Source organism: Rhizoctonia solani, chromosome 14 (assembly GCF_016906535.1).
Source record: "Rhizoctonia solani chromosome 14, complete sequence".
Lineage (NCBI taxonomy): Eukaryota > Fungi > Basidiomycota > Agaricomycetes > Cantharellales > Ceratobasidiaceae > Rhizoctonia > Rhizoctonia solani.
In genome coordinates this window covers 1,052,552-1,076,391 of record NC_057383.1, presented here as the reverse complement: position 1 = coordinate 1,076,391, position 23,840 = coordinate 1,052,552, and the positions used below count along the sequence as shown (strand labels likewise).

Genomic DNA, 23,840 nt, shown 5'->3' with positions numbered 1-23,840 from the left:
AACCATAAACATACATCCTCTGAATTTTAGCCCTTAGACAAGTACATAAGCGTATAAAATATGCAAGTAATAAGCCAAAGTGAAGCAATAGCTTTTCCCTGGTTATCTACTCGCTCTCGAACATAACTGCCATTTCAATGAGCTGAAGCGCACGATCGGAGCGTGGCGTAATCGAAAATTTGAAAGGTATTACTTGGCTAACGACCTCAGTCAGTTCGATTAGTACAAGTGTGTAGCGGAGAATACATACTTCGTCTGGAATCCAGCTCTCTCGACGACCGGCTCAACTTCATTACCTTGTTCATCTCTGGGCTTACTTATGTCCATAGTAGCAAGAATGCTTGCAACTAACAAGAAAATAGTTGCGTCGACGATATGGTTCCCAGGACATATACGTCTTCCGGCCCCAAAAACGAAGTTTCGAGGATTTAATGGAATCGACTCAGTATCGTTCTCTGCGAATCGCTCTGGGATAAACCTCTCTGGATCTGGGAAAATCTTCTCATCGCGAGTTATCTGGATCGATTACAGGCTCTCAGTACCCAAGCTTAGCAAGCTTAGGTTCACGCTCTGACTTACCGCATATATGTTACAGTATATGGTGCTGTGAGCCGGGATGCGATAGCCTTTGTAGACACGATCCTGATGAACTGAACGGGGAGAGCCTGTGCGTATGTGAGCGAATGCTGTTTTGATTACTTAAAGCTCAAACATACCTAGAGGTGCCACTGGATGCCATCGAAGCGTCTCTAGCAATATACAATCCAGGTAAGGTAGGTCACCCGATCCGAAATGACAGGAAGTCTTTCGGTTCCAACAACTCTGTCTATTTCTTCGCGCCCTTTACTGGCGACCTCGGGATGAAGCATCATGGCCACAATAAAGTTGCTGAGTACAGCGAGGGTGTTATGAATGCCACCAGAGTACATGCTTGCGGCCGACCACTTGATGGCATCCAAGCTGTCATTCCTGTCTTCGTTCATTTCCAAAACCTGAGATAAAAACGAAGGGGTGATGATTCCTTCGTTCTGCCCGAGAATCAGTCTGCGGATGCGCTATAAATTTGACAGGGCCACCCCACCATGGCCTTAACCGTCCAGTTGAACGGCTCATTCGCTAGCCGTTTTGCAATCCCACGTGCCTCTTGAGCTTCTCTTTTGAACTTCATTCCAGGTAACCATTCGGGTAAATAGCGTAAGATAGGGTATGTGTCCACAGGATGATTCCCCATAACACCGATGACTAACGATTGCAGTGCATCTTCTGCAAGTTTTATGTACGGATCATTAATACCCGTAACAGTGTAGCCATATGTTATTCGCATGACAATCCTCCCGAAAAGCCTGTATGATATGAGACCTCAATCTATTTTTGGTAGCATGATATGAACCCACCACTTGGCTTCCTCGAAAAAACCTTCAGGATTTGTAACTAACCTCTGTAAGAACAAATGCACGTCTCTGGCCTGGGCTTCATCGTACGTTCCAATGGCTTTCTTGCTGAAACCTAGGTTCATATGGCGTCTGAACATACGAAGTCGTTCATCATAGGTACTACGAAAGAAAGCTAGGTTCTCCCATCCCATGCTGCATCTGTAAGTTCCATTGGCTTTCACGTAAAGTAACCAGACATACAGAAATGCCATATATCTCCGTGGTCGATGTGAATAGTGCGCCCCCTGATTCTCGAATAAATCAATCAGGGCTTCGTACGATGACACAACTATTATATGCTTCGAGCCAGCTCGTGCGTGAATAATGTCCCCTAGAAATCCCCAAAGTATGCTCTTGAGTTCAGTATCATACTTATACTACCTGTAATTGATATTGGTTGCACTCACCGTACTTCCTGTTCCATTCCGTATATTTCAGCCACACGAATGTGCGAGGTATTTCTTCCCCGTTCCCTTTAAGCCACGACTTCTCTGGAGGCCCTGGTGGAAGCGGTAGCTGTCGTTGTTTTTTATAAATACGTGTAATCGCCCACCCCCCTCCGAGAGCAATAGCCAGTGCAGCGCACAGATCAGCAGGAGAAAGACGAGTGCCCTCGGGGAGCATACTTCCCAGGGGCTAAATCACTCGGTACGTGGTTTGCTAACCGTTTTAAGCCCTGCGTCGATCCACATGTCTGCCAGAAACAGGCATTGTTAGGAACAAAATTGCGCTGGCCCGTTTGTCCGTAAAGTACGTGCGTGTCTTGTGCCCAACCATCAAATCGGGTCACTCCACCGCGAGAACGCCTTTATCCGTCTGGGCTCATCTTCTCGATTTCCCTGGCCATCCCTGAAGTGAGACGCATCGGTTGTAGCGCAAAAGGGGGTCATATATTACCCGATGAGCTTAAATCCATTTTAGACTTGAGTATCTCATAAATGTGAATGCGCTCACGGTCTGCCGGCAAGGCTGCAGCAATCCCAGGCGGTTGAGCAAAATTGAGTTTGGTGGCGTACATGGCGTCTATGCTGTTACGTACGGCCCGGCGGCATCTGCCTGATGGAATTCTAAAAGAAAACTCCGAGGCCGAGCCGAGCACAACCTCAAGGAACAACCATGCGGAGACCGTCAAGTCAGTACGCCCAAGCTCATGTGAATGCTTTTCGAGATCGGTGTACTCAGATCCGGTGCAAACACACTCTATGAACTGTGCGTTTTCGTGGCACAGTTCGAATGCAAAAGTGAGGTTCTATGAAACTGAGAGGTTACACAAGTAGGAAAGACGGAGTGCACACTGGCTGGAGAGCTTTCGTGCCTGACTTATCCCATCATCCTCAAAGACGGGGAATTATGATTGATTCTTGATATTTGCCCTCAATTGATCTAAATTATGCGTGTCAAAGACAGAGAAGGCCAGTGCTGTCAACTAACGTGACAAAGGTGGGTTTGTTTGATGCTTAGGATCGGGTTGAAGGACTCACTTGTGCGGGATTGAGGGGAAATACTGACATGCCTTTCCTATATTGAGTTGTGACTGACTACACATAGGAGCAGTTTTACGAATTTGCGAACCATAGCTCGGTTAACACACAGCAAGGGGCCCTCTAGCCGATCAGAGTGTATGTAGTCCAAAAATCCAATAAAAAGCATTAATCAAGCATATGTACATCCCAAACTAATCTAAAATGTCAAGCGAACTTCATCGCCTCTTGGAACACACTTTTCCCACAACGCCCTTCAAAACACCCGCAGCACGTTCAACATCTTTTTTCCCTAGCGCAGCACTGCATACAACCCTAATACTAGGTCTTGGTTCTACACCTTCTTGACCTCGCAGTCGTCGGGCACGAGCAATGAGAACACCTTGGTTGATCGACTCGTCAACAATCTGTTGCAAGATCACCTCTTCGGCAGCGATGTCGAATTGGACCGGGTTTGGAACTGCCTGAGTGTGTGGATTTGATTTGGTCAGTACGATTTCGGCCGTGGAAGGCAACAACGAGGGCGCGGATTGAGTACGGAGGGTGAAGTGAATAATAGGCGACGCTGGATGAGATGTAATATCGATGTACTCTGAGCATTTTTCAAGTGTGCTACGCAAGAGACGAGCGTTTTCGTGAAGCGCTGCCAAGGCTGAAGGTGTGGACGTGAGAATAGAGATGGCTTCAGATGCAGCGACTGCGAGCATTGCGGGGAGGGCAGCAGAAAAGACAAACGAGGTTCCATTAATGCGCTATAAACAATCCCATTTAGAATAGCAAAGATAAGGTGAAGCAAACACTGACCTGATGGTCAACAACCACACGGGATCCAGCGCAGAAGCCGCCAGCCGAGCAGAGACCGTTTGCGATAGATCCAACGAGCATGTCCACTTCAGTTGCCTAAGTAATGTGAGGTCTAGTCGTTAACATATATAAGCCAAAACTTACTGGAACGTTGTACAATTCTGTCAATCCGCGGCCAGTACGACCCATGGAGCCGAAGGAGATGGATTCATCAAGTACAAGTCGATACTTGTACTTTTTCTTGAGCTCAATCTACTGTGGAGGTAAGTAAATGTTGGAAGTGATATCAAGACGAGCACCGACAATTTTTGGCAGGTCAACCATTTGTCCAGATCCCTCGAAAATCCCCTCGGTGACAATGAACCTCCTGGTAAGTTTAGATCCCTTTTTCCTGCATTCCCGGTCGACGCTTTCCAAAACCTCTTGAAGACTTTTCAGGTTATTATGGTCGTACCAGCGGATAGTGCTACGGGAGATTTGGAGGCCCTTTTGGATCGCAAAGTTGACACCACGATCAGCAACGATGATATCACCACGTTTGCAGAACGCTGGGATGACAGATGAAACCGTGTGAAAAGCCTGAGAGTAGAGAATAGCCGATTCAGTCCCAAGGAAAAAGGCAATGTCGCGTTCAAGTTGGAGATGCACGTCTAGAATTTGAATTAGTCGCTGTTATATCTCAGTTGAGTGGGGACGAAAAAAACGCAGTTGTTGCAGCATAGAGCATGCATTCGCGTGAGAGGAGAGTAGATACATACCAATGGTACCGTAGAAACCTGGGGGTCCGCAGCTTCCAAGGCCATACTTTCGCAGCGTCTCCACTGCGCGCTCCTTGATAAAGTCGTTCCCGGCGAGGCCTGCAAAGTTGTAGGACGCGAAATTGAGCACTGTTTTTCCGTTGGAGGCAAGTTTGGGCTTGGGGCCAGTAGGTCCGACGATGACAGGCACCGAGGCTAAGTCGGCCTGTTCTTCAGGTGTGAGCGGGCTGCAGAGAGGTTCGGGCTGCCATTCGTCTACAAGGTCGTCGATTTCCTACACGCATATGAGCACGGACCAAATAAGTTATGGTCTGAAATACCTTTTCGGTCAGCTTAACAAAGTTTTTTCCAGACTGGTCCGAGCGCGTGCGGTTCATAAGCAAAGTGCGTATAGCGAAAATAACAAGAATAAGTTCGAGGATCGTGCGAAAAGGGTCATCCTGGTGAGAAGCCTTGACATAGCGAACTACGGCCGCAGAGCCAGGTATAGACATCAAGGCACGCTGGACATGCGCGAGCTGTTCCATCTTGGATGGGTGTGGTGGGAACAGTAGTGTGACTTCAACTGAATGAGTAAGTAGGAAGCTGGTTTAGCGCTGGGATGAGGTAATTGGACAAGGGTCCAGATAACAGCAAACTATTATAAATTATATGCATATGTTCTATTCCTGGGCACGTATGCGTGTATATCTTTTGAGATTGTCAACTTTGACACCTTGAGTTTCATAACATTTTCTAATAACAATAGCTTACTCAGTTGACGAGTGTAGTGTGTAGCATAGGGAATATTTGCATTACATCCGAGTCGGTGGCCAGAAATAACGAGACCAAGTGTAGATGCTTCCACCCATGGCCATCATATTCCACACTACTGTTCTCGATATCGTAGTTGACAATGGTAGCAGGAGAAATCATACTAGATAGGGTTGTGTTAACATTTTTATGTACCTATATTTCGACTTCGTCTATCGAGGGTTTGGTTCAAGCACAAATCACGAAACAGGGATGCATACATTCTGCATGACCCAGAAATAGCACTCTAGGTACATCGTTGGTACTCCGAGCACGAATACTGTGATTTCCAGGGTATCAAAATAATCTGAACTGTGCACTCCCTATTATGTCTCGTAGAACACATCGTCTAGCTGACGAGAAGAGCCAGCCAACCTCGGGCCAATATTAACTGGTCCCGCTCACCCCGCCAAGATAGGACTTAAGCATGCAAGCCGCTTCCAATGATCGGTTAGCTCAATGACTATCTTATAGGGGAAGCACATGTGATCATTTCGATCAGCTGATAGGTTCTCAACGATCAATTTGGTTGTCCAACAGCTCCCGACAGCTTCTCGCTGATATGAACCCGGCCGGGAAGACAAACGATCCGAGCCCCGACCATTCAACTCATTGCTAACCGTCGCTACAGGCAAGTTTTAGAAAGATAGACCTTGTTAATCCAAGTCACCAGGTGAGTGTATGCGGTTCGAGCGGCTTAAGATTACGGGGAGACGGGGCCTGTTCATAGCCGGTATGACATTCGTTGAGGTATATAACAGTGTGAAAAAACCAGGGAGATACTACAGCTGTTCGACTGAACGCAGCCTTACTACTCTCACTAGTAGTATCTCTCTCTGAAGAATTACCCTATAGACTACCACACCATGCTCGCGAAGTATCTTATCGTTAGCTCACCCTACTTATCCACTTAGTTTACTTGGCTAACAATGTTGCTATAGGCCCCATTCGTCTTTGTTGCTTGTGCTATAGGCACTCCTATTGAGCTTGAGGCTCGCCAGTCGTGCTCAGCCCTGCAACTTGTCCATATCGCAGGCACAACTGAAATTGGGCTTGGTATTGTTGGGACTCCTCTTGCAGCCGCTCTCGCATCGAGCGGGTACGTATATCAGACACCTGCATAAGGCACTGTTTGACCAACTGGGCGTGATAGAGTTACCACGAAGTCAATTACTTATGACACCTCTGCGGAATATATCGTTACTGTTGCCGCCGGGGCTGCTATCACTACATCCTACCTTGCTGCTCAGGCCATTGCTTGTCCTAATCAGCGCTTCGTACTAAGCGGATATTCCAAAGGCGCACTTGTTCTGCACAGTGGGTCTCCTCTCTCACTTAACTTTATTTTATTTAATAGCCTCTGCCAGGTACAACCCTTACCAGTAATCTGAAATCTAAAGTCGCAAGCATTCTAGTTTTTGGTGACCCAGCCCGCAATATCAATCAGCCTTGGCCTATCAATAACCCCTCAGTGGATTTGTCGCCCAAGGACGGAAGCTCAAGCTCTCAGAATATTGCTAGCTTCTGTAACACTGGCGATTTGTTTTGTGCTATTCCTGGAGTTAGTTTGCCGGCTCACTTGGCATATCCGACTGACGGAAGGTATGTGTTATAGCTGCTCCTACTTGCCTAATGATATATGCGACTAACATAAATTTTCTTGAATTAGCATTGGCGTTGCCGCGACGTTCGCCAAAGCCCGACCATGAAGTAGTTATCATGTGAGGCTGAAATCAACGGAACAGGACATACCATAAATCAGCCCAGAAATTAAGTGTATAATGAATAAGAAGTTCCGTTTTATATTTTGTACAGAAAGTAGTTCAATCAATCACCCTCCATTACTGCGATTTTTATTTTGGTTTTGAATTAGCCATATTGGTGCTCTTTCTCTTCACACATGTAAGGTTATGTAAGCTATTCCAAGCAGAATGGCATCCCGGTTGGAGTAAAAACAGAAAATCAACATCAGAGTTACATCACAACAGATGAGGGCTCTGAATGAATTACTCGCAGTAGTATGAATGTAGCACCTGTATGACAAAATAACGGCGCAAGCCTGCCAGAGACAGTAGTAATCTATCTAAAGGGCCCCAAGGAATAAACGCATCGGGAGCTCCACAACATATTTAGTTCAAGGCGCTTGCCCTATTTAACCAGCTAATCTACAAGTGGGTGGGCGCAATTCAACATCGACATCTGCCGGGCCGTCTTCATTACGATTGTTGGCCTTAATAACGCAGCGCTACGCGCAAATCGTCTAAATGAGTCATCGATACTACTAACAGCATCAAGAATTCTACCTTCATCGATCCTATTTTGGATCGATCCGGATTTGCCATACTCCAGTCCTCCCTGTCGTTGTTGTGCTCTGCTGGAATTTCACATTCCCAGACTATCAAAGAGTATACTTCTATAACCTCGATCACAAAACTTATGTATGCATATATTCAAAGGTCCAATGGAACTACTCGCATCCCTTAGCGCCTAATTGCAATTATGTGGTTTTCCACTGTTGGCTGCTTTTTCATGGTGTACAGAGTTATGTTTGGACTGTGATTTATATTTTGTGTGAGTGTAGTAGATAAGTATAGCCTTTGAGAAAAGCATTGATTGGATGGATGTCATTAGATACAAGACGTCAGGTTCACATAATCCTGCTGGAAATAGATTATCCATTGAGCGAGGGCTAAATATGTGTGGTATATAAAATTTGGGCAAATTCGAAGCTCGAAGAATAAAAAAACAAGTTGAATGTCGCAGGCGAACTGTATGAGGGATTGGTAATGGTTTTAAGTAGCGCATATATCAAGGCATAACGCACATACAACAGCTGAATAGTGTAAAAGGCAAATGCCTCGGTAACACACCCTTGCCGGCGATGACGGCAATCTATCCAAGGGATCCCTCCAAGGGACAACTTCCATGGAAGCACATTGATATGTCGGATTCAAGATAGTAGCCTGATTTAGCAAGCTCACCTAGGAGTGGAACTCGAGTCCCGCTAGCGCAAACCGATATCCGCAAGACTATCTCCGTTACATTATGAAGCTTGCCATGACTGCAGTGACCATCCCAGGTGTATAAAATGGACCTTTTGAATGACTATTAAGACCATTAACGAGTACATCTTCAACTACTCTTCTTAACTTACATTCGAATTCACAATGTCTGATACTCAAATTCTCTCCATCGGCGTCGTACTCTGCCAGGGAGTCACGGTCCTAGACTACCAATAAGTACTTTTACCCAGTATTGTAGCATTATAGCTTACCTATGATCGAACTTATACAGGTCCTATGGAGATCCTCGAAGCCGCGAGCATCAACTCGCTAGGTGGCCAATGGCTCTCAAGACTCCCGGGACTTCCCAAACCCAAAGTCAAATTTGAAGCCGAATTTCTTGCCGAGAGCCGGGACCCGATTCGAGGGTCATCTGGACCTTTTATTGTAGCAACCAAGACGTTCGAGGAAGTGGAAGGCAAGCAATTTAATATTGTTTTAGTCCCTGCTGGTAAGCTCAAGTCTGACCCTGTTCGCTCGTCGGAGAATACTGTGAGCTAAAGAGGGAGGGGGCATGTATGCGCAGGTCCACCTGTGCTTGATCCCGAGAGCATTCCCAAGGGAGTTGCTAAATTTCTTCAATCCCAGGTGCCGGGTGCGAAATATATATTTTCGGTATGCGGTGGTAGTTGGACATTGGCTTCGCTTGGGTTGTTAGATGGAAAGCGAGCCACATCAAACAAGTCTGCCTTTAACGAGATCAAAGTGCGTTTAAGGTTTGTATCACTGTGACTGCGTGTTAATCAGCGTTCGATAGAGAACAACTAGCTCGGCTGTTCAATGGGTGCCCAAAGCTCGTTGGGTAGTGGATGGTAAATTCTGGACGAGCTCCGGGGTGACCGCCGGTCAGGACATGGCATACGAATTTTTGAAGACGCTAGCTGGGGAAGAGTTTGCTGTGTCTACGAAGAATATGGTCGAGTTACGTGCGGCCGGACAGGGTGATGATGAGTTTGCGGAGGTGTTCAAGCTTACTTAGATAGGGTGAAGGATACTCTATGTATGCGACTGAGATAATGGTGTACTGTTATAAGCGTAGTGGATGTATCACATGTCGGTAAACTGAATTAATAAATTAAGCGGTACATTAGGAAACCAGGGGAGTATGGAAAATTAAATGCTGAACGGCAGTACACTAATAACGCTAATCGAGAGCTTGAATACAACACAAAGCCCTGACAATAAATTAGAAATTGTATTTTACAGAATTAATGAGCTCTGATATGATGAGTTGCCGCGTTCCTAATCATAGTATATGAACAATAACACGCCAATTGGAATCTTACAAGGTCAGCTGAGGTTCACACGTGTAGGTGGGAGTTTGCAAAGCAACGGACGTTGGGGAGCCATTTCATCATTCAAATGTGGTTCTTGACCCTGTGTCCAGGATCTCAAGGCGCACTAACCCCACATCGAACCGAGGGTCCATCAAATCGGCTAATTAGAATGTATTGAAACGATAGATTCTTACAGCGAGGGAACGTGAGTCAAGGTTTGGTACTTCCACTCACAAGGATAACGAGGGTCATTTTACAGGATCATCGAGTGTATAGGATAATGGGGGTGGATCGCAAGTGCATAAGGAGGCGTACTAATAGTTGGGGAGCATAACTGTGGAGCCGGGATTCACGGAGTCTAGAAGCACCGCAGCCAGAAAACCAGCATATGTCCAAATGAGTTACCCGAGGAATAAAGCCAAGGTGCACCACACAATTCCCTTGTTCGTCATCCTGCCCCAGGACAAGAGTCCACAAGTGACAATAATTGGGCACTAGCCCGTTTCGATCAGAAGCATCACGTGGATCGACGCCGTCACATGCAAAACGTCAACGTCACGTGCAGTTGGTCCAAGTAAAAATACTCCCGCTGGAAGCAAATGGTCTATTGAGTAGAGAGTGATAGATGCGATGTAGACATATGAGACATATATGCGCGAGATGCAGCTCATTTAATACCGGGGAATGGTGTCAACCGGAGGAACGCACGCCTTGAACGCCGGAACGCGTCCAGGCCGATTGGCAATTACACCCTTAATTGGCATTGTTGAATCCTGAGCGTCCTGAGGCTAGTGCTAACTTTTGACTCTTGACACCACGAGCTCTCGATTTTGCTAGCAGGCAAAAGGTACGGGTTTGTACTGACAAGTTTGTAGGTAGTAGCGCACAATGGCCCGCAATAGCCGGTCATATTCGCGCTCGCCTGATTCAAGAATATACGGAACTGCGACATTTTCGTCGCGGTCGCCCAGCTACGATGGACGTTCTGGTGAGTGGACTGGTGGCTACACGAGACGTGCACAGTGCTCACAGCCAATCAGCGTCCCCTGACCGGAGTACTACTGGTCGAAGCTATACATCCTATACCCGTTCGAACCATTCTGATACCTACTACGACGACGAGGGCGAGACCACTATCCAAGAAGGCGACTCGGCCACTGAAATCGAGCGCGATCTCCACTCGAGGACGAGGACGAGGAGTACTACTCGGAGACTGAGCGCACTCGTTCGCCCGCAAGATCGTTTGTAAGCGAGAGCCAGACATACGGGACCACTCGCTCTCCCAGTCGTACCCAGACATACGACAGCCGTGCACCCAGTCGCACACAAACATACGATTCCCGAAGCCCTTCGCGCACGGACACCCGCAGTCCCAGTCGCACAGAAACATACACTGAGACATACACTGATGCTCATTCTCATTCTCGCTCTCCGAGTCGCACTCATACCTATGCAAGCCGAAGCGCCAGTCGCACACCAACTACGAGTCGCAGTCCCTCTCGCGCCTATAGCGCCTATTCAATGACGACGACCAACATACGACGATGCGCGTACATACGACGACGACGATCGCAGCGAAGCAAGGACATACGACGATGAAGGTGCCAGCGCCTACGACGATGGTCGCAGTGGCAGTGCTTTTTACGATGATGGTCGGAGTGGTACCGGCTCCGGAGCAGGAACACGCTACGATGATTCCCGGAGTGCCAGCCGATATACCGATGAGCGTACAGCTAGTCGGAGCGCGAGTCGAAGTGCTAGTCGGACCGCCAGCCGGTACGACGATGGAAGGAGCGGAAGTGGGTACGATGATGCCCAAAGCGGCTACGACGATGCTCAGAGCGGCTACGACGACGCCAAAGCGCCGCATACGACGATGCCCAAGGCAGCGATTACCATTCCGAATCCCAAGTATCAGATGCCCAAAGTTATCCCCCAAGCCAAAGCGTCCACTCCCATGGCACGCGCTCCCAAGGCGCTCGCTCTCAAGGTGCCCGTTCCCTTGCCCCATCCGAGGGCCAGTACTCCGAAGACGATGCTACTTCTGCGTCGTCGGGTATCAATCCTCAAGAAATTCTCGCCTCTCTTCATTCAAGGACGCTCGACCCAGTTACATTCGAGCGAAAAGTGCTTTCAACTGTCGAAGAACAAACCGAACGAACCTCGAGCTCTTTGAGCCGCATTAGTGCAAACCGGTTTGCAAGTGGTGGACACGGTATGTTATTTAATTTGTACACGTGTGAATTTATCAATGACAAAACTACAGGAGGAGGAAGTGGTAGCGAACTCTCTGCCTCGCCCACCCGTCGCTCGGGGCACTCTCGCGCCTCATCCGAAGCCGCATCCCTGTTCTCTCCATCGACTCATGGATCGTATCTCTCTGGTGGCCCATCCCACACTCCTATCAAATTATTCTCCCCAACCGCCACCCTTCAATCTTTGGGCAAAGAAAAGGAGCGCGCAGCATCTCTCGAGCGCCCCACAACTTCTCAATCCGACTATCGCTCCACCGCCGGCTCGGATCATTCATCTTTCCTTCGTCCCTCGGCGTCGGAACAAAATCTCAAGCTCAAGGAAAAAGAGGAAGTCCTCGCGCGCCACCCAAGCGCCTCGATTGGCCGACGCGCTGGCGACTTGATCGCGTTTTTGAATCTGGGGGTGCAAAGGCTCCAAGCGATGTGGCGAAGAGTACAGGAAGCGTCAGTCCTAGCAAGTTGAGTGTTGGGTTACCGACCAAGTCTTACGGAAGTGGTAGTGGAAGCGGAAGTTATACCGGAAGCGGTAAGTTACTCTACATTTACGACTCTTTCGATAATAACAAGGCATAGGTCAGACATGGAGGTGGCTCCTCGATTGCCTCACCATTCTCTCGTCCACGTGGTGTAGGCGTCGGACTCGGCTTCGACGCCCTCTTTCTCCATCTTTCCCATCCGCACCGGCAGTCCCTTCCGTCCTGCTTCACCCACCAAGAGCGCAGCCAGCGGAACCGGCAGCTTCGTTTCCGGCACGCATCAAGCTGGATCGTACCGCAGCGGAAGTGGCCCTGGCTCCCAGACCTACAGGAGCGACGGAGGTAGCGAGGCCGGTCGAAGTGGCGCTAGCGAGACTTACCGAAGCGAGACCGCGCGCAGTGCCGCCCCCAGCGAGACCTACAAAGCGAGACGCACGCAGCGGAGCTAGCGACACCTATCGCAGCGAAACAGCGCGCAGCGGAGCGAGCGAGACTACCGCAGCGAAACGGCGCGAACTGCGGGGACACCTATCGTAGCGAGACCCCAAGAGCGGCCCGACGTTCCGAAGCGAGACGCCTAGGAGCGGTGCGCAGAGCTATCGCAGCGAGACCTACCGAGTGGTGCTGGAAGCGACACGTACCGTAGCGGCGCGGGAAGTCAAACTTATCGAAGCGATGGAGGAAGCGAGACATATCGAAGTGGAGGCGGAAGCCAAACGTACAGGAGCGAAGGAGGAAGCCAGACCTATCGCAGCGATGGTGGGAGCGAGTCGAGTCCGAGGCATACCAGAGTGAAGGCGCCGAAAGTCAAACGTATCGAAGCGAGGGCGCCGGAATTCAGACGTACCGCAGCGACGGAGGTAGCCAAACTTACCGCAGCGGCGCGGTAGCCAAACGCATCGCAGCGACGGAGGCAGCCAGACCTATCGTAGCGATGGTGGCAGCCGGACCTACCGGAGCGACGGCGGAAGCCAGACTTACCAGAGCGAGGGTGGGAGCCAAACCTATCGCAGTGACGGCGAGAGCGATGCTGGGCTCAGCGTTCCCCCCAGCGAAACATATCGAAGCGAGACGCTCGTAGCGCGGGTTCCGAAACCGCTCGATCCCAGACTTATCGTAGCGACGGGGGAAGCGACACCTATCGCACCGAGACATACCGCGCCCCAAGTGAAGCCCCGACTACTCGTAGTGGAACCGAGACATACCGCAGTCAGAGTCGCAGCCAAAGCCGTAGCCAGAGCCGTCCTCGTTCTGCCGCCAGTGGCGCCTATACTGCGGTGGCCAGACTTATCGCAGCGAAGCAGCTATCATAGCGGGAGCGACACCAACCAAACGCACGATACCGAAGCATACCAGGAGAGCGAAAGCCGTTCGCAGACCCCCCGCCCGGACACATACACCGATACCGAGAGCGAGACATACCGCGCCGGAAGCGGAACCGACAACGAGACGTTCCGCGCTGGAAGCGCAACCGGAAGTGGAACCTATCGAGCTGCCAGCGCTAGCGAATCCGAAACGTACCGCGCCGGAAGCGGGAGCGAAAGCGAAGGTGGCATCAGTGGATTTGCGAGCCAGTTGTATCCTCGTGCGTCCGATACGGGCACCATCACCGCTCGCTCGTCGTCGTCGCATGGTGCGAGATCCGCATCTACGCAGGGTCGTTCCGAGAGCGGCTTCAGCCAAGGACGCTCCGAGGGTGTATACAGTCAAGGTCGCTCGGAAGGCGCGTACAGTCCCAGTCGTTCGCAAGGAACATACAGTCAAGCTCGATCTGGAGGATCCTATAGCCAAGGTCACTCCGAGGGTTCATACAGCGAAGAGCCTTCGGAAGGCGCATATAGTCCTACTCGCTCCGAAGCTATGCTCAGCCAAGGTCATTCGGAAGGTGCATACAGTCAAGGTCACTCGGAAGGCGCATACAGTCAAGGCCATTCGGAAGGCGCGTACAGCCAGGGTCATTCCGAAGACGCGTACAGTCAAGGCCGTTCCGAAGGTAGACATACTCAAGGCTCCGGCACGCACTCTCAAGCTTCGAGCACCTACCTCCGCGGGACATCTACATATCAAGACTCTCAAGCCTATACTCCCACATATACCCAAGAATCTACCACCTACGTCCAAGGCACCGAGAGCTACACCGAAGGATCTGAAGCTTATACGCAAGACGTGAAGAATATACCGAAAGATCGCGCACGCCCCCACCCGTTCCCCCAAGTCCCCTCGTACCCCTCGAGGTGCGCGTACTCCCAATACTCTCAAGCAAGCTATGAGTCCGGTTACCCCCAACACGCCAAATCCTACCGCCGAAGACAAGTTTGCCGATTGGCAAGATCGAACTCCCCAGGGCGGAGAAAAGGCCAGCGGGACGCCTCATACCACGGTTATGCCATTGACACCTGGTATTGGCACACCGAAGACTATCGCAAGCGTGATGACCCCCAAGACACAGGTAGATGGATTAACCTAATGTTTACTTCGCACGGCTAACGTGAATGCAATAGGGTGGACGATACGGAAAAGCTTTGAGTGAAGCGTCGACTGCGCCGACGAGCGCCGAAGGATTGATGAGGCAACGTATGAGCCGAGAAGTTATTACTAGTGTGCCTGTCCCGAGTGAGAGCGAAGCTATCACGCTTGGACACCATGGTCAAGAGGTAAGTTCGCATTCAGGTCATTCAGGCGCTTAGATGCTGATGACGTATGGCAGCCCATGCGAATCAGCGCCCTTTGGTATCTCAACGTCCACGCCCCTCCACCATTCGAATGGCTTCGAACACAAGCAGTCCTCTATCCAAACGTACTTATCTTGACATGGATTGCACCTACTGGAGGTCGTGGAGTAGTTACCTTGGACTTGGTGAATTGTACCGAGGTTCGCAGTGCGCCATCGCCGTCGCATCCAAGTGCACGGGATGACGTGGGAAGTGTTGCTGCGAGATTGCAGAGCGCAGATTTGGCGGAGACTTTGTGCCCGTTCCAATTGTTATATACCGATGGTGTGGAAAGGTTGGGTACCGATACTGCAAGAGAACGTGTTCGTTGGGTAGGAGCAATTTGGTGGGTAGAAAGATTTTGCCTCCACAGACGATCACTCACGATATTCTAGGGATGTTTTGGCGACTATCGCGCGTGGCCCACCGAGGGCACTTACAGATGCATCCGAGTCAGAGGCCGGTACTCTTCAACGTTCGTCTTCTGTCCGTTCGCATAGCTCTGAGGGATCTGCGACGACTAGCTTTGTTGCACCTGCCGCGGACATTGCCGAGACTGCGAGTGTTATATCTTATCTTCCTCTCGAGACTGCCGACGACATGTCCGTCAAAAACCTCATGCCTCCGTCTCGTACTCCTAGCTTGCGTCGCACTGCTTCCATGGCGGATCTCGAACTCGAAGCTGATATCGATCGTGCTTTGGGCCGAACTCCAGCTCCCCCGACCGTTACCAGCGAAAGCGATAGCAATTTTCTCAGCCCGCCTCGTACTCGTAGCCAAAGATACTCAGACTCGGATGGGAGTGGATACCGAACCCCCACGACAGACAAAGCTCGTAGTTCGCGCTACTCGCCCAGCAATGTCACTGGGCGCGAGGATACCACATACGTTCCCACTGATACGGAGCACTCTACCGTTCGTGGCGTGAGGATTGTCGCGGACTCGATCTCTTTCCGTGGGTCGACTTCTACACGCGGAGATGGATTTGATGCACTTTCCACAGGCTACGGTTCTACTGCTCGTAGCGAGGGTGTAGTTTCCAGTGCCACCTATTCCCGTCGCCGGACTCTTTCCGCTGTATCTTCATCTGGCTCTGGATTGACTCGGTCCCATGGACTCAGGAGGCCCAAGCGTGATCGCGCGCAAAGTGTATCTCCAGCTGCTTCAAGACGCCAATCCGTTGCTGCCGAGGTATCCGAGGCCCGCTCCGACTCGAACGGTTCGTATGCAAGCTTCCAAACGCGCTCTCCCTCAATGGCATATGAATCGGTCAACGGCTCACAAGGACCATCTACCTATGGGTCAATCGCTTACGAAGTTTGTGAGACGAGCGACATGTCTGAGTTTACCGTCGATCAGACCACCTCGCGCACACGCACCGTCACATCTGGGACTGCTCGTCGCTCCTCTCCCACCAAGCTCAGCGAGGAGTTTATTACCGCCGAGGGCTCATCTGCTGCTTCACAATTTGATACCGTCCAGCCATCCGAGTCAGGGTTCGAGACCGTTACCATCTGTCCCCCCTCGACCGATTACGAGGATGCGAGAAAGTGCGCCTGCCCACCGTCGGTGGAAGAGGTTGTTTCAGAAGTCATCGAGGACATTATTGAAGAGCCTACTCCAATCCCACAACCCATCGAATTATCGCCTCCTAGGACACAGCGTCTCTCGACTCTCCGATCTCCGTCGACCGAAATCGAGTCCTTCTCGCCCTCGACCGTAACATTTGCCCCTCAGCCAGATGTATACGAGTTATCCCCCCCTCCTTCCGAGCACACCTCCTTGACCCATTCGCCCGAAGCGTTCTCCGCATATACTCCAGAGTCGGAAGAGCCCGAGATCTTAGAGCTCTCTCCACCTCCTTCACAACAACGCTCGTCCATGCACTCGCCGTCGATGGTCTCTATTGAGCCGGACTCGTCTTCCCTCGTTACGCCCACTGCTCGCTCGTCCGGGTCACGTCTACCATCTATTCGCCCGCTGACGGTTTCATCGAGGTCGCGCTCGGCCAGTGTCTCACCCGTTCGCACCCTGTCTTCTCTTACCCCCTCCCCAAGCTTACCTACGCTGACCGATCGAGTATCCTTATCGCGCGAGCCCACTGTCGAAGAGGTTTCCACCGAGCGATCCCCGACTCTCACTCTTCATACTTCACCGGCCTCTGTCGAACAGTTGACGGAACGCTCTCCGTCGCCGGCTGAACAGACTCCGACCGAGCGACCTCCGACTGAGTATCCTCCGACTGAATATCCCCCGACTGAGTATGCAACTGAATATCCTCCTTCCGAGCCCACTGAGCACGAGTCTCCATTGAGGTTACCGTCCGAATACACGTCCCTTTCTGACCAGTCGCCTTACGGCTCTCCTGAGCTTGAGCGTGCACCATCTGTGCATGCGCCATCGATCGTCTCTGAGGTCCCAGAGGAGATTACTGAGACTCCACGTCCGACTCGAACTTACTCCCGCTCGCCCTCATTGCCTCCTCGTCCGGTCTCGCTGACGTTCCCATCACCGGCCCCGATGACATCTCGGAATCTTCAGGCGAGGAATGGTTACCTAGCCCCTCATCTATCAATCTATCCATTGGGCAAGCTCCGTCGCTCGTGCCTACCCTCTCAGAGTTACTCCCACCCCCACTCAGCCATGCACCTAGCCATACCGCTTCGACGCCAAGCATCCGACGCAGTTCTTCTATGAGCTCGGTCGATACTCTCTCTACTCTCTCAGATGTCTCGGCGCCACGCTTGTTGGGACCCAGGCAAAGGACAGCTTCTCCTTATTTCAGCGGCACAATCTCATCGGTTGGTTCAATGGCCTCCTCAATGGTCTCGCCACCTGGCCTGATGCCTCCTCACGCGGCCCCAGGCAGCTCTCACCGCCAGACTAGGACCATATCCTCCGTCCCGTCGGATGCTAATAGTACATACATGCCAGGCTTGGTCACTCATAGCGGGCCGGGAAGCTCATATTATGACAGTGCCACCCGCTCGACAGTTCAGTCTCTCCACGACACCGTGTCTATTCCAGGTCTAGTCACTCCCAGTAGACCAGGAAGCTCATATTATGACAGTGCCACTCACTCGACAATCCACACTCTCTCCGATACTGCGTCTATTCCAGGTTTGGTGCCTCCCCACACTCTAGGTAGCTCTCGACGTAGCGGTACCGCTTCGACAATTCAGTCTCTCTCCGATACCGCGTCTATTCCAGGTTTGATGCCCCCTCACACTCGTCTAGGCAGCTCTCGACGTAGCGGTACCGTTTCGACAATTGAGTCCGTCTCGGATACTGCCTCTGTTCCAGGTTTAATGCCCCCTAGCATGCTTCCCGGCAGTTCATATCGACGAAGCGGCACTCCTTCAACAGTCCTATCCGTGTCCGATACCGTGTCTATACCAGGCTTGGTAGCTCATGCTCGCCCAGGCAGCTCTCCTCGCAGTGCTACTGCCTCGACTATTGAGTCTTTGTCCGATACCATATCAGTACCAGGCTTGGTACCTCCTACTGTCCGTCCAGACAGCTCATATCGTCGGAGTGGTACCGCTTCATCGGTCGAGTCTGTCTCGGATACTGCCACTCTCCCAGGCCTGATGGCTCCAAGTACGCGCCCTGGTAGCTCTCATCGTCACACCGGTACGATCTCGTCCGTTCACTCAGTGTCCGACATTGCGTCTCCACCGGGCTTGATGCCTCCTAGTATTCGTCCAACGAGTTCTCATTACGATACTGGTACTATATCTTCTGTCGAGTCCGAGTCCGATACTGCTTCATTACCCGGCTTGATGGCACCCACGCTTAGGCCTCCTGGCTCACGCCATCATACTGCTACGATCTCTTCGGTACTATCAGTATCCGACACTGCGTCCCCTCCAGCATTATTGGCTCCGAGCATTCGGGATTCTGTTAGCTCGCCGTACATGTCTTCAGTGGGATCAATGACGGCCTCCATTTTGTCACCTCCCGGATTGATGCACCCAAGCTTGCGTCCAAGCAGCACTCATCGTCGCAGCGCAACAGCCTCCACTATTGAGTCAATGTCTGATACTATCACCCCGCCTCAACTTTTGGCACCAAGCATTCGAGAAGGAAGTTCGCGCTACGAGACTGGAAGTGTGTCCTCGATCGAGACTATCTCAGATACCATCACCCCACCCCGACTATCAGCTCCCAGTATTCATGACAGCAGCACGCATTTTGAGAGCGGTACCCCGTCCACAATTGAATCCATGACTGATATAGTGTCCCCCCCGAATCTGATGGCCCCGAGTATTCGCGGTCAAACTGAATCGCCTCGGATGTCGTCGGTAGCTTCAACTGCATCTTCGACTGTATCTCCTCCAGACTTGGTAAGGCCCGGCCAGCGACCATCGAGTACTCACTATCGAAGCGAGTCGGTATCTTCTATCATGTCTGCGACAACTGCTACTCCGCCTGGTCTTGTGCCTCCAAGTTCCCGTGAGGCGAGCACTATTCATGCAGGTTCATTGCCGTCCATCGGCTCGATCTCTCCCATGTCAAATCTGCCCCCTTTGCAACACCCAAGGCTCCAAGTACCAAGCACCACGGCGCGCAGTCGATCCCTTTCCTCTGAGGCGTCTCTATCAGCCAGTGCTCCGTCTATGGGACGTTCGCGCCGGAGCAGATCATCCGTGGCATCTGCCATGTCCCCATCGGTGTCATCAGTATCGTTGTCTACCATGCCTTCTATCATTGTCCCGCATACAGCTCCTCCTTCACCATCCCCCCCTGAATCGCGTTCTTTGACGAGCGTGCATTCAGCTTCGGAATCCGAGCCCCTCACGCCTTCGATCCATATGCCATCTCTACGGTCAATTCACATTACTCCTGCTCAATCAATACATATGGCCCCAGCTCAGTCAGTTCATATGACTCCGGTTCAGTCCATCGATACCACGCCGATTCAATCCATCCACATTGCTCCAGAATCTTCTCTTACTCGTAACACTTCGGTCCGGTCTACGATGACCATCGAGTCGAATATCTCTTACAGGAGCGCCGATCTAGAGCCATCACCCCCCTTTATCCCTGTCGATTTGCCCGAGGAAGCTGAGTATGAGCCAACTTACTCTGGTCTGGAAGACACGTTGTCCATTGTTTCTGGGACTACAGCGAGCCGCGGTTACGATGTTATTCGCCAGTACCCCATGACGCCCTCATTGCCTACCGCTGAGTCTATGGAGACTGGGGCAATCGATAACGAGTCCTTGGAACATATGAGCGCCGGAGCTGATATTCGCCCAGCTACGCCGTCAAGAATTGCCCCTTCTGTTGCCGAGTCGGAGCTGTCAGACGATTCAACTATTACTTTACCTTCGGTGAGTTTCTTATTTATTCCTATGATTCATATAGTGATGCCGATATTCTACAGTTGCCGAAGTCTGCACCCAAAACCCCTTCCCTCTTAACGACATATGCGTCGAGTATCTCCATGTCCACTCCCGAGGGAAACAAACCATCCATCGAAACCATTCCTTCGCGAGCAGAGACTATATATTCGGACGGAGACCTGAACGACGGTGCTATTCCTCCGAGCCATATCATTAGCCACGATGTCAATCGCCTGCTCCAATACTTGCATGAAGTCGATACCGTACGCGAAGGCGAGACGCGAGACATGGCAGGCCACCTACGCCGTATTGAGGAAGAACTTTTTGACCTATCTGCATTCCTACGCCAGCGTCGCCCAACCCCACCTCCCGCTTCTCAACCTGCGCCAGAGCCCGCACCCACTCTTGCCCCCACGCCTCTGGTTGTGCCTGTACCTGTATCTATACCTGCGCCTGCGCCTGCTGAGCCCCAGCCACAAGTCATTCGCATTTCTGCCCCGTCCGAGCCCACTCAAGTCATTCGAGTATCAGCACCGCCTGCTCTGACTGAGGTTCACGAAGAGTTACCGTCCATCACTTCCCGTGCGCCGTCCGAGGTAGCTTCCGAAGAATATGTACCCATGAGTGATGCAAGTACCGATGTGTCTATCTCTTCACGGGAGGAAGAGGCCACTCCTATCGCTGTCGCTATTCCCACTCGTCCGAAGTCCGAAGTCTCTTCGCTAGATTTGACCGAATCAATAGCCTCACTGACCGAACCGAGTCCTACAATTGGGAGTGTAACTATATCCGACGAAACCTCGATGTCCGGGTCTATACTCTCCGATTCTTCAATCACTGGGTCGCCCACAGCCAGTGTTTCCGAGCTATCCGGGGTATCAGAAGAAACCATGTCCCTCGTGCTTCCTTCAGCACCCATTTCTATCACCCTGCAGGTCCCCAGGTCTCCATCCATCAGTTCAGCTGCGACTCCCGAGTTGACTCCCCCATCTTCTCAATCATCCCCCTCACGTGAGGCAGTCGGACTTACCCCATCACCTTCTGTGCAGCCAGATGTACTCCCAGACGTCAGCATCAAGAGCTCGTCTCCATCCCTATCTCGATCTCCCTCTATTCGTTCGATCTCATCTCTTCCTAAGGAGACTTCGACGCGCTCAGGTATAGCATTATCCAAATCGCCATCCATTCGCACCATGCCTGAGACAGAAGCAAGCACCGAGGTTGAAGAGCGCTCCGAGACCCCAGTACCAGTTCCTCCTCCGGCTAAGCGGGCACAATCTCTGTCGCCTCCTCCTATGCGTGCTCCCTCCCCTGGTGGATCAGAGTCAGATTACTTCATTTCGTCACCTCTCTCGCAAGACACGTTCCGATCGCTGCCTCGCGCGTTCTCGTCCTCGCCTCCTATATCCGAGGTGTCTGTTCTCTCGCACGGAACTGTTCGACCAGATAGCAAGGGCTCCATTGGGCTTGATGAACTGCGTGGTCTTCTGAAGGACTTGCTTAAGCAACAGGACGACGTCTATGATCGACAAGAGAGTCAACGAGCGATCCTTGAGGAGATCCGAATGCGACCACCACCTACTGTTGTCTACCAAGCTCCGGAGATCAGTGAACTAGTAGAACACCGTACGGCTCTGACGAAAATTGAGAATATTCTCGGTGATTTGGTTGAGCGCTTTGAAGTTGTGCGAGACTCGATTTCCAGTACCACCTTCACTCGTAGTTCAATCCTGACGACAAGTAGTGAAACTATCTCAGATTCAACTCAATCGCGGCCTGTATCCTTCATAATGGGTAGCAGCATGGATAGTAGCATGGGCAGTTCGGAGGAGCAACGTCGTCTACAAGAGCAGTGGGATCGAGTTTCGCGCAAGCCCGAGGTCCAGATACCCCCATCTCATCCTACCCCCAGTTTGAGTGGGGGCCTTCCTCCTTCCGAGGCAAGTGAATCAGAGGTCAGCGTCCCGCCACCAACCACAGCGACACAGCTTCCCTTGATTCCCGTTATCCACCCGCGAATCCGTCGTCGCCGTGCTCGCAGTGCTAGCCCATCTATTACATTCGAAAGAATAATATCGAGCGCCGAGTCTTCTACATCCTCCTATAGCTCCTATTCCCGCACTCGCGAACACGTTACAGAGGCCATTACTATTCCTAAGTTTGGCAAGCGGATTCCCCAGGCTCCCGAGCTCCGAGAGCCTTCGCATACATCGGTCGAGGAGGTTGGACAGGAGATTGATTTTGAGAGAGAATTGAGGGAGATTCGCAAGCGTAAAGAGCCCAGCGGTGATGGCACATACATCCCATCAATGCCAAAAGCTCCAGCTCAGCCCGTTCTTGTAAGCCAAATGTCCAGTGTATGCGCTCAAAACTAACTTGGATCATCCATAGCACGATTGGCAAACCGAACGCGACGATGACATAACTCCCCGCCCTCCTTCACCGCCATCTGACCTAGGTCAAGGGGCCTCGCGCCGTTCTCCTATCTCAGAATCTTGGTACCGTCCGCGACCGCCTCGAACTGAGGAGCAAACTACTGAGGTATGTGCAAATTCTGGTTCCTTTCACCTTGCTCACCATTGTGTTAGGCGGGATGGGCTCCTGATATGGGCACCACTATCGTTCCTCCGTCCCAAGTGCTCGGACAGTCACCATCTGTTCACCCCCACCCAGATCGCATTGTCCCTATTGAAGAAGTACTCGGCCGGCCCCCCACCCAGCCTGTAAGTCGGTTTGCCACTCGTTGAAACCCAATATTTACGAAGTGTAGCCGAGCGGACCTGAGGGCCTCCCCAATTACGATGAATTGCTAGATATGGTCCGAGTGAGTACACTTTTGTTCTTTCTCAAGTGATTAAGCTTTATCGACGGTATACAGGGAAATTCGAACTCCCAAGATGTGGTCGCGGACCAGCAACGAGAAATCATTCGATACTTGGGCGGCCTGAACACCTGGCTGGAGCGAGATGTTATTGACCGACAATATGAACTCCGTGCATTGAGCGAGCGTATGGACCAACTGCGAGACGAACTATTGTACCGTTTGGGACGCCCACCAACGCCGACGCAACGACGTAAGTACTAAGTATGTTCCATACTTGGCTATACTAATTCGCCCATGAGTAGCACCATACGGTCCTCAGTTCACCACACCTCATGTCATTGGTCCACAGATCGTAGGACAGGTCCCCCATGGTGGCATCATCATGCAGCCTCCTCCAGACCGAGGACCTTCCCGGGGTTCCCTTCATCCCTCCCAGTATGTTGTTCCAGGGGATCTGTCCGAGAGTGGACACGGTCCATACATTCACCATCTCTCATCAAGCAGCGAGGGCACGTACTCAACCACTACCACCGATGATCGGTCCTTCCAGATTCCCGGCCCCCACCCGTCCGAGGGGCATCGCCAACCTCGGGCCCCGTGATTCCTTCGCACGTAGACA

At 51.5% G+C, this 23,840-nt stretch overlaps 4 protein-coding genes across 4 annotated transcripts; 3 read left to right on the top strand and 1 right to left on the bottom strand.

The window, feature by feature from the left end:
- Positions 1-106: 106 nt before the first annotated feature.
- RhiXN_10960 (cytochrome P450 family protein) lies at positions 107-5,003 on the bottom strand (the record flags this gene model as incomplete). Its single annotated transcript, XM_043330775.1, has 16 exons — positions 107-197; positions 251-516; positions 580-665; positions 717-747; positions 798-1,028; positions 1,082-1,343; positions 1,395-1,506; positions 1,841-2,069; positions 2,099-2,127; positions 2,388-2,682; positions 3,154-3,666; positions 3,719-3,814; positions 3,863-3,970; positions 4,022-4,368; positions 4,477-4,750; positions 4,797-5,003. 16 exons carry the CDS (start codon positions 5,001-5,003, stop codon positions 107-109), a joined length of 3,177 nt encoding a protein of 1,058 aa, XP_043186120.1.
- Positions 5,004-6,134: 1,131 nt separating this feature from the next.
- On the top strand, positions 6,135-6,977 carry RhiXN_10959 (cutinase; the record flags this gene model as incomplete). Its single annotated transcript, XM_043330774.1, has 5 exons — positions 6,135-6,155; positions 6,210-6,367; positions 6,422-6,585; positions 6,636-6,870; positions 6,938-6,977. The coding sequence occupies 5 exons, from the start codon at positions 6,135-6,137 to the stop codon at positions 6,975-6,977; spliced, it is 618 nt and encodes a 205-aa protein (XP_043186119.1).
- Positions 6,978-8,567: 1,590 nt separating this feature from the next.
- On the top strand, positions 8,568-9,309 carry RhiXN_10958 (Isonitrile hydratase; the record flags this gene model as incomplete). The annotated part of the gene is made up of 3 exons (XM_043330773.1): positions 8,568-8,822; positions 8,919-9,035; positions 9,088-9,309. The coding sequence occupies 3 exons, from the start codon at positions 8,568-8,570 to the stop codon at positions 9,307-9,309; spliced, it is 594 nt and encodes a 197-aa protein (XP_043186118.1).
- A 1,186-nt stretch (positions 9,310-10,495) lies between these two features.
- On the top strand, positions 10,496-23,822 carry RhiXN_10957 (proteophosphoglycan 5; the record flags this gene model as incomplete). Its single annotated transcript, XM_043330772.1, has 20 exons — positions 10,496-10,595; positions 10,648-10,852; positions 11,183-11,597; positions 11,630-11,822; positions 11,874-12,306; positions 12,363-12,388; positions 12,436-12,871; positions 12,920-13,097; positions 13,218-14,504; positions 14,554-14,787; positions 14,840-14,992; positions 15,046-15,395; positions 15,445-17,534; positions 17,591-20,385; positions 20,439-22,736; positions 22,789-22,938; positions 22,986-23,120; positions 23,168-23,221; positions 23,276-23,471; positions 23,524-23,822. 20 exons carry the CDS (start codon positions 10,496-10,498, stop codon positions 23,820-23,822), a joined length of 12,027 nt encoding a protein of 4,008 aa, XP_043186117.1.
- Positions 23,823-23,840: the final 18 nt, after the last annotated feature.